The 17,221-nt window shown below is 49.7% G+C and overlaps 1 protein-coding gene across 6 annotated transcripts in view; it reads right to left on the reverse strand.

Moving 5' to 3' along the window:
• Nucleotides 1-16,904, reverse strand: part of CACNA1I (calcium voltage-gated channel subunit alpha1 I) — a 209,588-nt gene extending 192,684 nt beyond the window's left edge. For 2 of the 6 annotated variants that reach the window (XM_064155219.1, XM_064155216.1), the window contains exons 1-2: nucleotides 16,228-16,904; nucleotides 3,428-3,732 (exon numbers count right to left, since the gene is read on the reverse strand). In XM_064155219.1, coding sequence (XP_064011289.1) covers nucleotides 3,428-3,711 — 284 coding nt within the window. In that variant the 5' untranslated portion in view covers nucleotides 3,712-3,732; nucleotides 16,228-16,904. Of the gene's footprint in view, nucleotides 1-2,592; nucleotides 3,733-16,227 lie in introns of those variants that run through there. The other 4 variants (XM_064155218.1, XM_064155215.1, XM_064155217.1 and 1 more) reach the window with 3 other exon arrangements.
• Between the last annotated feature and the right edge of the window lie 317 nt (nucleotides 16,905-17,221).

Consider the following 17,221-nt stretch of genomic DNA (forward strand, 5'->3'; position numbering starts at 1 on the left):
TGGAAGGTTGCTATTAGGTCTCCCCAGAGCCTTCTCCTCTCTAGGCTGAACAACCCCAGCTCCCTCAGACTGTCATTGCAGCAGAGGTGTTCCAACCCCTGAATCATTCTTGTGGCACTCTGGACCCATTCCATCAGGTCCATGTCCTGCCTGTAGAGAAGACTCCAGACCTGGATGCAGTACTCCAGGTGAGGTCTCACCGGGGCAGAGTAGAGCATCAGAACCACCTGGCCACACTTCTTTTGATGCAGTCCAGGATGCAAATGGCCTTCTGGGCTGCAAGCACACACTGTCTGCTCATGTCCACCTTCAAACCAACCGAAACAAACTGCTTATTGAGTTGCTTATGTGCTGCATGATGCCAGGCTCCCTTCTGACAGGTGCACTTACCAGGAGCAACGTCAGGCTCCAGGTGTATACCCAGCTGATGCCAAAGCCTTTACCTGTATATAACAAGGCTAATTTTGGCTTAAAAATAAACAAATAATGAAGTCTTCTCAAGTGTTCATTCACAGTGCATGTAAAGCCACCCCAGAAATGTGTGATCACCTAACTTCCAACCAACCTTGGGCTCCTTTTCACCACGAGCACAAAGGCAAAAAGCACAGCTAATACTCCCTTTAGGGCAAAACACCACAAGTTCCACATGCAACGTAGTCCTCATCTTAAAAAGAGTCTACAGTTTTTACAACAGCAGCATCTAGAAGCTATTTTGAAGCAGGGACATCAGCTGTGCTTCCTCTTCTTACTGCACTGCAGCAAAGGAAAGTGGCAGTTGTTTAACAGCACATAACAAAATTGCAGGACTGCTCATGAAAGGAAAAATAATCTTATGGGGAGGGGGATTTAAGGAGGTTGAATGCAATTACCCACATTGACATTTGGGTGGTGGTTAATGACCTTGTGCTTAACAAAAATTGCTCCACAATTCTTAACGATTTGGGCTTCCATTTTAAGTCTCTTTGACAGTGCTGCCATAATGATGATTAGCAAGATCTGGCCTAGTAGAAAGTCAATGAGAAGATTAAGTGGCTTCTGCTTCATGCCCCATCTTTGTTGCTGAACCTTCATGAAAGGCCAGGCTTTGCCCTGTGACAGTGACTCAGCCTGCCACTGCTTGGCAGGAGCTCACTGGAGACCCAACATCCAATTGTAACAGAGATTAAAAACTTGAAGCAGGGAAAAAAGCAGGCACCTACATTCTTAGAAGGCACAATCTGACTTTCATAGAAGCATTCCTTATAATAGGGCTCAGTCCCAACCAAGGATGAGACCATGGCAAGTGATCTGCTTCCCAGGCCACAGAATTGCACCACTTCTAAGGCACTATCCAAAAGAAAGGGGGAGGGGGGGAAATTGATGCCAAGAACCTGCACTAAACCTTCAGGGTGCAGAAAGAACCCCTCCTTTGAAATCAAGTATATGCAATAATTACTTACTGAATGACCCATTCAAAATGAGGACCACAGAGGCAGGGAGAGAACAACAGGAGATCTATCCTCCCCATTCAGTTCCTGCTTTTCAAATAAGCTCCTCACTTCACACAGCTGAGCTGAACTCACAGATCTGGAACAACCCATTTGAAGGGTTCCCAGCAGCCCTACCACTGCCATTCACCCCCATGTCACATGTGACCAGGCACAACATCTTCCACAGCTGATTGCATGAGGATTTTTTTAGCTTCCTTCTATAGCCTCTGCTACAAAAAATATTCTCTTCAGAGGCAAACACCATGAATATCTGAGGGTTAAAACAAAAGTAACATTTAGACATTGAGATGGGCACATAATGTCAAACTCCTTGAATAACAATGGCTCTGATGCTTTAGGACAAGCTCCCTGCCATGTAACAAACTGGAAGGACTCTTTCGACTGACTTTTCAGTCAAGAAAGAGTTACAGGCAATTCTTCCCCCACGGATTCCTTCCCCCCCAGCCAAGAGCACATCTTCATCCCAAACCCAGACTGTTACTCTTCTTTCATTTTCTGAACCCAGCATTTTGCCAGAAGACATAAATCTTGTCTGCTTTACTCTCAGCCCTCCATATGCTGGGACAAGATTCCCAGGACATAATAACTGGTGCAGATGCACAGTGACTGAAAAGCAATGTATAATTTAATACAAGGTTTTAAAATTTTAAGGAGCAGCCACTAGAAGAGGGAAGCAGAAAACCTAAACCTCTAACAAGTTCTCAGTCATAATCTGCACTTGAGACTACAACACCTTTTTAAAAGCTTCTGACCTTTAGGAGAAGAGCTCAGACCTAAACCCCAAAACTTTTCCTGCATTCAAAGCTAAAAGAAGCCTCCAGATTCATCAGCCATCTAAGGTCACCTGTGACTCCTGACAAAACCTCAAGACTTCACCCAGAGTTTAGCTCCTCAAGCTCCAAATGCTCTTAGAAGCATGTTATGAGTTTGTGTTGTGTAGCCAGACACTCAGGTTTCATCTGGAAACCAATGCATCAAAACCACAGCAAGCATCCTCACAGATAATAGCCACTACACTAGGAACTAAGAAACTTCCAGGGAGAAAACACCATCACTCAACATTTCTGTTCAGAAAAAGGTTCAAGTAAAACTTTGCACCCACCTCTCTGATGATCCATTAATCCTCCTCCCCTTCTGAAGCATCTCGTGATCCAAAGAGCAGCAACTGCCCCCACATGGCTTTTATACTTCATCAGGCTCAAGAGCCACAGAGCAGCCTCACTGCTGATAGCTTCGGCAGGTGGTCAGCATTTGCACTGATGGGTTGCAGGGGACTCCTTGTAATCAGGGCACTAAGTGTGAGCAGGGACACACACGTGTGATTTCTGACCTCCCACGCAGAGGAAGGATGTGTTCACATCCTGGAGGTCTTTCCCAGGGGCTCAGCAGCAAACTCTGAACAGATATTCTCCCTTATTCATGCCTAGGCAGCATGGCAAGACACTGGCAGGACAGTGATGTGTGCTCGGATGAAGGGCAAGGGGTCACATTGCAACTGAGGTCCAGCAATGGTGGTTCCCTCACCAAGGGCAAGACTCACTGAAGCCCAGAGAGAGGAGACACCTCTGCTCTGTGTGGCAGCCTGCCAACAAGCTCCTGGGCTAGCAACTCCCACTCTGTCCCATGGCAGCAGCAAAAAGAAAGGTGGGGAGGGGAAGAACAGGCCTTTCTAAAATACCTGTCCTCATCTCCCCCCTCCCCCAGCCTCCTGTGCCTGTCAGCAGCTCGCTCTGAAGTTCCTCTCTGTCATAATCGGCTTCTTTTGATCACACACTAGAACAGCTGAGGCTCTGTTTAAATGCAAGCGAGGAACAAAGCAGGTCACTAAATATGTCATTGCTTACCTGCCAGCCGGCCCAGCGGGACAGGGAGAGGAAAAGACCAGGCAGGAGGGAGCAAGAGGCAGGGAAGGAGAAGGGGCAGCTCAGAAAGGATATGGGTTGCACACCATTTTGATGCACCAGTTCCGTGGGCTGGTGGTCTGCTTTAAGCAGAAGAAGACAACTGGAGCCAAGTCGGGGTAAGGGACGTCAGGGTCTGGCGGGGAGGTGACTTCCTCATCTTCGCCCAGCTCCGGGGAGGAGGAGGGGGGCTGCTCCGGCGGGGGCTGCTGCTCTGACACCCCCAGATCCACAGGCTCCAGCGGGCAGACAGCAGAGCTGTGAGGGGGCTGTGGGCCTGTGGGCCAGGTGGAGGGAGGCTGGGGGACGTACTCTGCCATGCCAGCCAGAAGTGAGAACCCCTGGAAAGAAGCGGAGAAAGAGGAATTAAACCCACATGAGGAAGCAGCAGCAAGAGTGCACTGTTCCTCTGGCAACTTTGGAGCATGGGAGAGCTGCAGGACTGATGGCTCTGACAAATGATAAACCATGTTCACACTTTGTGCTGAAGCAATTTAAGCAAAACTCTTCTGCCAGTTGTCCTCTCCAAGACTCCTCTCACCAGTCATTTCCATCACTATTTAAATCACCCCTGCAGCTCCTGATATGCCCTGGCATGGTGCTGCACTACCTCAGGTGATGGTACAAACACCTTTGGAGACAGCCTGAGAACCTTAACAGAGCACTGTGCTTTGGAACAGCATAAGCCCATCCCAACACAACACAGCTACCCTGCCCTCACAGTCCCTCATGCTGTTCTGCCAGCTCTGTTGCCCATCCAGGGACACACTGGGCTGGCCTTGTGCCATGTCACTTGTTGAGCAGACTCCTTCATACTGATACTGGCAAATGCACATTAAATCCATAAAGAACAGTCACTCATTTAAACAGGGAGCTGTGATGCAAACTAGACTGGATTAAATATGAAGCATCCCTACACTGCAGCTTGTGGAGCTCTCCTTTTGTGGAAGTGCCATGAAAACAGGTCACAAAAGTTATTCAATTAAGCAGAATGGTCAGAGGGCAGCTCCACACAGGAGAAGTTGAACTTGTGTGGTAGGCTTGGTGGCACTTGAGTACTACAGAGCACCATACTTTTGCTGAAGAACATCACTTTGCTGCCTGGGTGCACTTAACAGTGGCCTTGTTCTGGGAAAATACAAAGCCAAATGTTGAGCATTTAACAGCACAGTGAAAGTGTCTGTCAAAGTGAGTGGAAGAAAATAAACTCCAAGGCCTGGCTTTGGAGAAGTGTTATAGCCACACTCTTAGGAAAGAGAGGTTGCCTAAGGACTGCCTGATGGTGGCCTGGTGGGCATCTTCTTTCCTTCACCCTATTGGCACGATCAAGCATTTGGAATGCCTGTGACACAAGTATAGGTTCAAAGGCAACACCACAATAAAAACTAAAGGGTCTATCAACAGAAGGAAAGGATATGCCTGTAACCAAGGTCTATGGCACAAACCTCATCTCATGTCCTGGCTGTAGGTCATCATCCCAGGCACCTGAGTCACTCTAGGAGCACACAGCCCACGCACATCTCTGTGGACACTGCTCTGCCTTGGCATGCTGCTGCTCAGCCCAATACTCCTTTAGTGCCCATGCTGCTGTATCCATGATCTCCAGTGCTCTTCTCAGCATTCATCTGTCAGGTCCAGAAAACCTTTTCACCTTGTGCTGCAGTCCCCATTATTCCTCAGTTAAGACTCTGCAAGCTCTGCCTGTCCTCTTTGTTCCTTCAGCCCCCTGCTTCCAACATGCACTTTGATCCAAAGCTTTGCTTGTTCTTCGAGGCTTGGTATTTGTCAGAACAAAGAGCAGCAAATGCAGAGGTTTAGAGAGCAGACATAGTGTCCCTGAGGGGATAGCACTGAGACTTTGGAATTCATTGCCCCAAAGGCCTGCAGCTGTTGGAAAGAAACAGGTATTGTGTCTCCTGACTGGCTTTGGGATGCTGTTCACCACTTTTTAATCCCTATGACTAAAGTGGAAGCACATCCTTCCCACCATCCAGCACCTCTGCTTTCACTTTCACCGGTTTTTCAACTCTGGGCACCCATGCAACTCTTTTCCACCTTTTCCATTCCCTATTCCCACCAGCTTCCCATTGCCTGCTCTGAGCAGGCAACAGTGTCCCCGCCTCTTAGCATACAATGGCTGAACCCAGCTTCCTTCCCATGAACAACAGGGAGGAGAAAGGTTAGCAGGGGCAGCCAGGAAGAATTTACAGTGCTCAAATCTCAGGGCATGACAACTCCAAACTGCAATGTACAAAGCTTCATAATTAGCAATACAACTGAGCAAAGGAATGGGAGAAACAACCTCATCAGCATTTCTCTGCTTTCCCTCCAAGTAAACATTCAGGTTCTCTTCTCCATACCACCAGTGCCAGATGCATCTGAGATTTTGGGTTACAGCTCTGCCCATGTCAAACACACATGCACAAACTAGGTGGTAGCTGCATCACAGGCAGTCTACTGCTCCAATTTGTACAGTCCAGAGTGATTGATTAGAGGTCATACAGACATTGAGCCAGCTGAATCCTTTTTGAAGTCCTGAAGCCAAACACAGTCCTTGAAGGACAGATGCCTCACTGGAGGTGTAAGTAATGCCCCTTTTCTTCCTGAGGGTGAACCCTCTTCTGCCACCCAAACCAGCCATCATGGTGTATTTCCTGCATTAACAGGCTGTGCCAAAAGGAGCAGAGGAGAAAGCCAAGCAGTGGAGTGCTTCTGAGCTTTTCACACAGCATCACTCCTCCTGCCTCAAGTTCAAAGAGGGAGTAGTTTTCCTGTCAGCACTACCAGCTCAGAGGTGGAGGTTGGAACCAGATGTTTCCACTACTTTGGCTAAGCTGTAACTCATGCAATGCCAGTATTTCCTCTGGGACTGCAATTACTGGCCTTCCCTTGCAGTGGCATTGCTGCACATGTTTGGAGTGAGCTGTATTTCACCCCAGGAGGGGCCTAATTTAATTCCAAATGACCAAGAGGAACGATTTTGGCACATGCACACATATGCATACACAGAAAACTGCCTCAACAGAGAGCTAAAAACAGTCATAATACCACCAGACAGGATTATAAGGCTCCAGAACTTGCCTTTGGGATCCCTCCAAGCTCCCTTTGTATAAATCCCTCTTACTACAACAAGGGCAATACAAAAGGACAATTAGATGGTTATGGGGTGGCCAGATGAACATTCTTCCCACTCAACCTTTTGCTCAGCAAGCCTATCCTCATCTGGCAACGGCAGGCCAGACCCATTAGTGAAAATCAAATCCTGCCCATGCCTGACTTTCATTTTCTGTCCAAATGCTCCCTAAACGCATGAAAACATTTCCCTGCAGAAGTCACATAGCACTGCAGGAGCAATGCTACATCCGCTCCCGGGAGAAAGGAAGGTATTTGTGGGCTGGCAGCTCCTCCTGCTTCTCTCCCTCAACAGCCTGCACCAAAGCCTTCCCTGAAGCCTGATCTCAAGGCTGCACTCCTCCCACTGTCCGTTCCCAAGGGCCATTTAAAAGCATCATCATCCTGCTGGTCCTTCATCTGGCTCACACACCTGCCCCGGACACGTGTGTTGGCAGAGAGCTCATTGACTTGGCAGGAGCGGGAGGAAGCTGCCAGCCTCTGGCTCAGCCCTTCCCCACTTCAGAGAAAGCACTTGGTCCTGCCGGACTCTGCTGGAGAAAAAGGGAAACAGCAAGGGAAGTGGAGGACTTACTGAGTGGGGGAGGTTGCCTGGGTGAAAAATGAGGAGATAGCACGATTCAGGGCAAATGGTTCAGACTGGAGGTGTCCGTCCAGAAAGGCAGATGTCACCTACTGGCATGCATTGCTCAGAGATATCTCTGCTGAGACTCACTCCCCTGCAGATCTGCAACTGGCACACCGAGGCTGCTAATCCCTTAACCTGGCAGGCACACCACAGTTAACCAAAATGTCGTGAGCAAGAGAGCTCACAGTGTCCTTCAGGCATCACGTCCCAGCTGAAGCAGTGTCCTGGTTCCTTGCCACCCTTCCTCAGCAGGAGTTTGGGCAGTCAGGAACTGCAGGTGAGGAAGGGCTGATGGGGCCCTTGCAATGTTCATGCATGCCTTTCCTGAAAACTTCTTTGGTGCAGACAAGACACAGAGAGAGTGATTGGCATTGGAATGGGCTGCCCAGGGAGGTGGTGGAGTCACCGCCCCTGGCGGTGTTTGAGAAAAGCCTGGATGAGGCACTTAGTGCCATGGTCTGGTTGATTGGACAGGGCTGGGTGATAGGTTGGACAGGATGAGCTTGGAGGTCTCTTCCAATCTGGCTGATTCTATGATTCTATGATTCATAAATACCATGTCTCTTTCAACCTGGCTGATTCTGTGATTCTGTGACTGTTGCTGCTTATCAATGAAGAGCCTGGAAATACTGGAGAGAGGTGCCCCAGTGCTAGAGGTAACCCACCCAGAGCCCAGGGGGTGAATGGGAGCATCTGCAGCTCACCTACTCCATTGCCAACCCAATACCACTCACCAAGCCCAGGGTCACCCCTTCCTCCCTGCACACTGCTTGCATGCATGACACCAGCACCTATGGCCAAGATGCAGAATACATTTTTTTTAAGAGGAAACATACACAGCACCTCCCATCCTGAGGAAACACAGGTCCTGCACAGATCATCCATCACCATCACTCACCTGTTACTCACAAGCAGCAGGAAGTGCAGCAGCTGTTCTGTCCTGCCAACACCCAACAACACCCTTGCAGAAGAGGGCCAAAAATGGCAACCTTCATCTGGCATCACAGGGGAGAGCAAGACGGCCCCCATCAATCACAGCAGCACCTGCGGCACGCTTACGTATTCATCTGTCATCTCCAAATACCCACCCAAAAGTTGACACCTATCTTGAGGCATTGCTCTTACAGCCAGCATCACAGAAACCTGAACTCGTTTTAGGCTGTGTCTGACTGGCAGCATATTTATGGATGAGCGTGGGTGACCCCAGTGGGCAGCCGTGTGTGTGCCTGTGCCCCCTGGAGTGGTCTGTGGTACGCGGCCGCGAGCCCGCGGTGTTGGCTGCTATAAATGGCAAGCGCTGGTTGTGTGCTAACTTTGATGCATGTGCCTGGCTGTGAGGATGCGTTAGTCATCCAGGTTTCACGTTCTGAGCCTTTGCAGTGGCACAAGGTAATTAGTGGTACGTGGCTTCCTCGGTGTTTGTGTGCATCTGGCACTGGTGTGTTCCCCTGCCTGTTCATGGCAGGTAGCCATGTTCTCCTCCGCCTGTGTGTGCGTGGAGGGGTGTGAGTGTCGGTAAGGAACAGGCTCGCTCTTATTAGCAGGCAATGTGAAAGAGGAGCTTTTACAGCTCCATCAGCTCAGCTCCACCTAATGCAATGGGATGTGGCAGAACCTAGCAGAATGTGTTTCAAATGGCACTCGAATCCATCACTTAGGTGCCAGTGTGGCCACGCACTCCTGAAACTTGTCCTCCACGGCCTGCAGCAGAGCAAGGTCTCCCAGCTGCCCTGCCTGGTCAGATGTTATGGCCCATTGCCTTTCGCCTGCATGCTGTGTGATTGCCGTGTCTTATCTGACCTTCTGTCAGATCTGCTCAGCAGCTTGACAGCACCCCCCACCTCCCTCTCATCCTAATGATTTTGGATGCCTCCTCCTGTCTGGGACATGGAGCAGAAGAAATTTCCCCATCCCACTGAACAGGGGAGCAGTGTGGTCAGTACAAGGCAACATAGAGCTAAGTGAACTGTTCCGAAGCCCTGGCAACCCCCTGCCTTGCAGCCATACTGCAGGTGGCACCCTGCAGCTGTGGGAAGAGCGAGCCCAGATCTCCTGGACTTGCTCATTCTCACTGTCACAGCTGGTGTCCACTATGCCACTTCTGGGATAGCCCTGTCCCAGCCCTGCTCCCAGTCCCCATCCCTCCAGCAACAAACTAGAGATCTGCTTATACTGCTGAGAAGTTTGTGGCCAAGCCTGAAGGAGATGTGAAGACCAGAAGAGAGGTTGCTGCAGAGATGGGGGAGATGTAAACAACGACAGAAAGAGAGGCACAGGAGCAATCACCTGTGCGGGGGGTGTTTGAGACCCAGAGGTTAGTGCTGTTGCATACCACAGCCTCATCCCACCCGGGCTCCCCGGAGAACACTCATACGTGCTTTCAACAGCACACTGGCATTTCTCACGTCCCAAACAAACAGGCACCCAGAGAGCTTCTGCAGCTGGCTGCCCATTCTAGCAGACTCATCCAGAGCCAGTGTGTTCCCCTGCCGGCCTGCCCCCCTGGCTCCCCGTGACCCACTCCGGGCTGCGCTGCCCACAGCCATGCCTCCTCCCGGGGCACTTTTCACACGAGCGGATTCCTGCCATGTCCTCTCTCTTAAACCACCGCTTAGTCAAGCTACACATCTTTAGCACTTAATCCTTGCTCATAAATTAATCTCCCTCGCCCCGCGGCCGCTCCGTGCAGATGCAGGCTGAAAGCCGCTTCTCGCCTCCCAGCGCTCCGCCGGTAGCGAAGTGCCAAGCGCCGCCTTCCCGCAGGGCTGGCGCCTTGGCCAGCCGCAGAGGGGGGCTGCCACCCTGATGTCTCTGTTGCTGGCCCGGCCAGGCTGCAAGCCCACGTCCGATGTGCCATCTACCGTCGCACCTCAATCTCGTGGCGTGTGCTGCGCCCTCCCTGCCCCGGCTGCTTCCCAGCCCAGGTGTCTCGGATCAGAATGCCCCACACGCACCGGCCTGCCTTTCGCCTCACACCAATCTCACGATGCTACCTTCTGCCTGTCCTTCTGACCTTGCTAGCTGCCTTTGTGCTATTCTTCTGCGTCCCCGCTGGCAGGCAAACTCTGCTTTATCATCATCCAGGAAACTCATTAACGTGCTGTTTACTGCCTCCTCCAGATCAGCACTGAAGGTGTCTACCAGGATGGGTCTGATAAGGATGATGAAGAGGAAGATAGTGGTCTTGTAGGCTTCCAGCAATGACATCTTTGGGGGGGTTCTCTTATCCTCAGCCCTTAAGCCAGAATACACAGTGCTTGCAGGACAAAGCATGTAAATACTTCGATTGTGCCTGCTGAAGAAGCCAATGCTGGGGGAATGCAGATGCAGCTCCTGCCCACCATGAGGGCAGACAATGCCCAGTGCTGCAGCTGCCACTGTTGCACCTGTGCTGGGAGTGGATGGAAAAAGGCAGCCTGGGGCTTCACCCAGGCTGGTGACTCCCATTCTGGTTAAGCTAGCTGCGAGAATCTCTGCCCTTTCACACTATTCTTCTTGGATTAACCTCTGCCCCTTTTGTCCCAGACCCTGTGCCAATGTCCAGCCTGACCCAGATGTCCCTCTAGGACCTGTTGCAGTGAGCAGGTGCAGGAAAACAGCAGCACACAAAGAGCAGGGAGACCCTGTTCTCTGTGACAGCACAGCATCGTATTCAACCTCCCACCCCTCCACCTCCCTGCATCCTCACCCCACATCCAGACTTTGTCCCATCACTCTCATCTGGAGAGGAGTAGAAAAGAAGGTGGGGAGAAGCAAGAGAAGGAGGAGCACATCTAAAGAGAATACAATGCTAAGAGATCTGAGGAGTATAAAGAAGTTATATCTGACACCTCTCCCCTCCCTACAAATTACTGCCACCCCCACCCTCCCTCCCAATCCCCTGCCTCCAATGGAGTTATCTGCATAAATAAATATGCACATTTGGAGCAAACTAACTCTGGCAAAAAGAAAAACAGGAAAGGAGTTGAAGCTATCTGGAGTGCAAGGATGCCCCAGGCTCTGCCTCTGGAAAGGAGAGAAGATGTGGGAAAGAAAAGAAGATGGGAATCATCTAGAAGCAGAGAGATGATGCTGGTAGCTCTTCTGTTCAGTCTCAGGTCAGTAAACAGACCAGGACCCTGCAAGGGGGAGGACACTGCTGCTCTTTTACATAAGCCTGAAAAGTCCTCTTCTCTTATAGACACATAGAATTACTTAGGTTGGAAGAGACCTTTAAGATCATCAAATCCAACCTAGATTACCCAACACTGCCAAGTCCACCACATCCCTAAGCACCATATCCACACATCTTTTAAATACCTCCAGGGATGGTGACTCAACCACTTCCCTGGGCAGGCTGTTCCAATGTTTGGCAACTCTTTCAGTGAAGAAATCTTTCCCAACATCCAATCTAACCCTCCCCTAGCACAACTTCAGGCTATTGCCTCTTGTCCTCTCACTTCTTAGTTGGGAGAAGAGACCAATTCCCACCTTGCTATGACCTCCACCAGGAAAAAAAACAAATCAAAGCTTAGGTGGTTACTTGGATAGAAATCACTTAAAAGCAGCAGAGAGACCAACACAAACATATCTGACCACAGATATGAAATGGGCCTCTGTAGTTCAAGTCCAATCCCTCCTGAGCAGAAGTTCATTCCAAAAGAGCTCATGAACAGTTGTCCTTTCACATGCCACCTCCACTGGGAAACTTAGAATAGCTCAAAAGCAAAACAGGACACCAACACTGCCAAAAATCCCTGTCCTGGGAGGAGAGCAAGATGATGCTAAGCACACAGCACACATGCACACACTTCACATATACACACACCCTGCAGCAGCAGAAGCAGGATCCCACCTGTCCCTGCCAGTCCAACCTGTAGGAAAATCCATTCCTAACCTCTGTCTTGGAAAGCAACCTTATCAACCCTGCCATCAAGACACACTAACTCAATATTTAATGCCACTGACCCCACCTGCACTCTCTATATAGTGCCTCCTCTTCTAGCCATGGCCGAACTCTGACACCAGAGTAAGGAAATCAAAACCTTCCTATCCACCCTGCCAATGACCACAGCACACAAATACTTTGAGCATCCACATCACAGCAGCAAAATCCCCAGCACTTGATGCTTCAGCCACCAACAGCTGAGGTCAGCAGCTCCTCTCCATCCCATTCACCTGCACAGCCATAACTCCACTGGCTCCAGTGGTTTTCAGTGGAAATGCCCCTCTCTAACACTTCCTGGGACAGCCAGGGCAAGCTTTACATCAAGGTGTGATGGAGCAGGATGTGGTGCCTGAACTGCAGACCTGGGTTATGTCAAAAGCAGAGACCAGCTGCCCATTTTGTGGGGGTATTTGATATACAGACATTGAAAAAGAAAGGACAATGCTTCACTTCAGAGGCATCCCTCCAATCCTGCCTTGGTCACACAGAGGTCAGACTGCTGCACTGCACTCTGTGCGTGCAGGAAACACAAGCTGCTGCAGAAAACACCAGCAAGCATTTCACAGCGAGAGCACATAGCACTTCCACGGCCCACTGGCTGCAAGCACTGGCATTGACCTGCAAAGCCCCTGATGACTGAGCCCAACTTAGCCAAGAGACTACCTCCCTCCTGCGCCACCACAGCAGCACACACCTCTAGTCCAGGGCAAGCAATGAGGCATTTTCTGAGCTCTCCTCTTTGCAATTAGGCGCTGATAGACTGGACTGATTGCTTGTCAGAGCACACCGCAGTGCTTCAAACGCAGTGGCCCGGTGAGTACCGGGAAAGCAAGGAGTTTATTACCAAGTTAGTGGCTTGATTTATGCACTCTGAGCTACGATTAGAGGCCTTAAATTAATTTTGTATCAGCACAAGACATTTTTCAAACCCATATGCAATTTTGAAGAGTTTTGAGGTAGGCATTTCAGATGCAGATGAATAAACTAAATAAGCTGACTGTATTAGGTCATTACAAACAGCTATGCACCTCTGCATAACTGGGTAGAAACCTTTGCCTTCCAATCACAGGTTGCGGCTTTGGAGACCTCAAACACTGCTGAAATCTGTATTAGCTCACAGAGTTAAATAACTGTAGCTAAGAAATCCTGGTCTTGCAGATCCACCTGTGCCACTTGATTTCTGAGCCCATCCACGGACCCAGCCGTTTCAGTGAGGTTCTGTGGAAGTGTTTGAATGGCTTACTTGAATTTGCAGGATCAGGACTTTGATTTAACAAAAGATCAGATTTATTTTTAAATCAGTGACCAGCACTTCTAAGGATCTCTAGCACTGTGTGTGCATTTCATGAGTATCCAGCTGCAGATACTTCTTCTCTTTGAGAAAAATGAGTAAGAATTGCTTTCGACACTTTTTTTCCCCCCCCCACCCCCAGCCAGGAAAAAAGGCTGACCAAGCATATGGCTTCTTTGCAGCACAGCTTGAAATTGCAGGCTTCTCCAAAATCCAAGGCTGCCAGGACTCAGCCTAAGCCACCCTGGTTTGGGACATCCTCCTGGTGTACCCTGGTGTGGATGGGTCAGGACAAGGCTGTAGTACTACGTAGGGCTGCGGGTTGGGAGCACATTGCGCTGAGCATGGACACATGGGTTCTCCAAAACCAGATCAGGCAGAAGTAATGCAGCAAGCAAGCAAGCCTGGGACCAGAGGAGAAAGCAGAGCCGCAGCCTGGGGCACAGCTGCACTACCGGCTCTTTGAGGATGCCCAGGACTTCTTGCCCAGCAAGAAGTGCTGCTCTTGGTGGGAACAAGGGTGGAGACACAGGAAAGCTCACCAAGTATCAAAGGTGCACACTGATAGACCAACTAGTCTCCTCATATCACAGCCAAGGCCGTTGTGCATACCCAGAAACACCCACAAGCAAGCAATGAGCTCCTCACCAATCAGCATTTCTCTCCTGTGACACTTCCCCTCACTCCCTTAATGGCTATGGCCATTCTGGCAGGTCCACTGCCTAAAATTACTCCTGAGGCAGTAACAAGGGGAGATTTTGAGACAAAACATGAGGTTGGCATCACCCCACTGTCAGACTGATCCAGGCTTCACAAGGCAAACCCCTTCAACATAGCAGAACAAACTTCCCTCATTGTCCTCCGACACCATCAGATCTCCTAGCAAGACACCTGTGCACCTGCTGGTGCATTAGAGGGGGCCAGTGCTTAGCCACATGCTTCCCAGTGGTATCTGCAGGAAAACTGCCTTTCCCCACCCTACTGCCATCTTACAGTCAGGGCCAAGGCCTTCCCAGACAGCTATGGCATTCTCTCCCAGTCAGCCTAGTGCAAGCACCCTGCCAGTGGGTAAGGAATCCAGCAAGGCATCCAGATTGAATCCCTGCCTGCCTCCTGGTTCCTTGTGGGAACAGATTGTGGCACTAGACCTCCAGTGACAGGCATGCACTGCTGCTGTTCTGAGGAAGCTCACACCCAACCCTGATGCCACAAAACTATTCTGTTATTTAAGGGAGAGAGCAGTGAATGCTCTGAGTCTGGTAGCATAAGCCCTTGCAGGCAGTGGGCAGCTGCCTCCTGCCTGAGGCTGGCCTCCTGCCCAGACCCAAAGGATGGGGCTAGACTGGCTGGGGGAAGATGCTCAGAAGGTGTGTTTAAAATGTAAAGAGGAATGGGGTCATTAACAGGGATCTCTAATTCCCTTCCCAGTGCTTTGAATTAAAAGTTTCTTTGCAGGTAGGATGTGGGGAAGATAATGGGCTTGCGGATTTCCTTCCACCAATGGAGAAGTTTACATGTTGGAGTGAAAACATCGAGGGATGGGGGGGGGATAGAGGGTCAGCAGATCCCTTCCTTCTTCTGAGATAATAAACCCTTAATCACCAGCCCGAATTTAAGAGCCAGAGCTCTGCAATAGCACACAGAAACAACTGACAATTAACGTAGCGGCAGAGGTACGGAACCACTGGCAACCCCCAGATCAATGAGAAAAACGCTCCCTATTAGCAGAGAGAAAATGCAGAGCAAGTTCTGCTTTTTGATGTTTGCCATTTTCCTTTGTAACAATTTGCAGGGAAATGATGCATGCTGGTTGTTTGGGGGTTTATTTCCTATCTGTTTTAAAGCCCCTGGTACTTTTCACACAGCTGCCGTTACCAAGAAGCAAAACGTATCCATCAAGAGTGTTACGAAAACCAGTGTTGGCAGAAAATATGACAGATAATTGCCAGTCAGCAGTGCCTGACATTATTTCTAGTTCTTTTCTTCTTTAATTCTTCTATTTCTCTCACCCTGACTCCAGCCAACAGCTTCCACAGATGTACAGAAGATGATGCATTTGCTGTATTAAAGTACATCCTATTCCCTGTCCCTTTGCGGACACTTTAGACGCTGCACACGCAATTGAAATTCAGTAATAATCACAAACAAGCCAAGAAAAGACAATTGATGAAAACTAAATCCAAGGTCCAGTTCTTGCTTTGCAAAGAGGAAAAACAATACTCCAAACCCAAAGAAGCCCCTAAACAGTGAGATGGTTTTAAGAAAAGTTATATATATACTCGAGTCTCAAGCAGTTACCTCTCCAGGGAGGAGATTTTGTAACCCTTCCTCTTTCCCACCACCCTTCCCCATCACAACAGTACCAACTAACCAGGGCTAAATTTGAAATTCCTGAGATTATTCACACTCCCTGTATCATTTTTAGCCATCTATAAAGAGCTGCTGAATCGATGTGAGAACACACTCCCTGCTGCAATCACCCATGGACATGAGCTGCTGGACACACAGTCGTTCCCTTTCCACCACCTCCCCTGCCCAAAACACAGACCAAAAATCAATTACTGCTACTTGTTGGGTAAACAGAGGCAGCCTCACATGCATGGACACTGCACACAGACACAGAGGTACGGCTGGACATGCACAGAGGAACAACTTTGCTCTCTGTAAAGACAGAATCATTAACACTACAGACATGTCTACCCTCAGCCTTTACTTCTGCCAGTGAGGAAACAGGTACGAAACAAACCAGGAACGCTGCAGGTACTCGGGATGGCACAAGTTTTCTATTACAAGGACAGCAAAAGCAAGCAAAACAAGACAGACAAAAGGTTAGCCAGGTGTGCATGCGTCTCACCTACCTTTGCATGGAAAAGAAATCTCCAAGGGAGAAGTGTCCAAGTCAGAGAAGGAAAATAAAATAATGAAGATGCTTTGAAAAAATTCCCCCACCAAGAAAAAATAAAAAGCAGGGACCCCCCCCCCCCTCCCCTACACACACACACAACCTCTCCCCCTGGCACACTCACACACAGACACACACACCTCAGTGCCCAGGGAGGGGGGAAAAAAATAGGAGGGAGAAAAAAAAGGTCTGGATCAGCTGAGTGACGGGGAGCAAAGAACCTGCAGGCAAGAAGCGGGGAGTTGTGTTAGATCCGTGGCTGCAAGGACTGAGCGTGTGCAGGAAGGAGATGGTTTAAAAGGAGAATACATGGTAAGGAATTGTGGCTGCTCGAGCTGGAGTCTGGAGCTCTGGAGTCAGAGTAAAAGAGAAGAAGGGGAGGGGGAGAAGAACCTCTTCCTTTGTGAGAGGGTTTGGGGGGCTTTGTCTGTCTGTCTGTGTGTGTTTTTCCAGGCAGTTTGTGTTAAGAAGTGACAGAAGCTTCCTTCCAAAAAGACCAGAGGGTCAAAATAATCATGGGGTGCTGGGAGGTGATGGAGGTGTGGGTGGGGGCAAGTTCAGCTATTCCATGGTGGGAAAGTGAGGAGGAAAGGCTGATGTGTGCTTTCTGTCTCTCTCTCTCTGTCTTATGGTATGTTCACCAACGGCTTATGGAGCAAACTGCACAGCGAGAGAGAGAGAGAGAGAGAACAACCGCACAGGCAGATAGGGAGAGCGAAACGCCGTCCTTACAGTGACACCAAATGTCTTTAGGGGAAACCTACAATTAGAGACACATAAAGCAGGAATTCTAGCAACAGCGGAGGAAAGGAGGCAATCTCCTTGCACATCATGGCACAAACACATCCGTGGCAGGGTCGTAGGACAGACAGCCTTCCCCTGCCTTCAGCCCCTCTCATCTTCCAGTACTGACAGACACTGCCTGCAGCAGCCTCGCTTTGCCCCGAACT

This window comes from Pogoniulus pusillus, chromosome 15 (assembly GCF_015220805.1).
Source record: "Pogoniulus pusillus isolate bPogPus1 chromosome 15, bPogPus1.pri, whole genome shotgun sequence".
NCBI classification, from domain to species: domain Eukaryota; kingdom Metazoa; phylum Chordata; class Aves; order Piciformes; family Lybiidae; genus Pogoniulus; species Pogoniulus pusillus.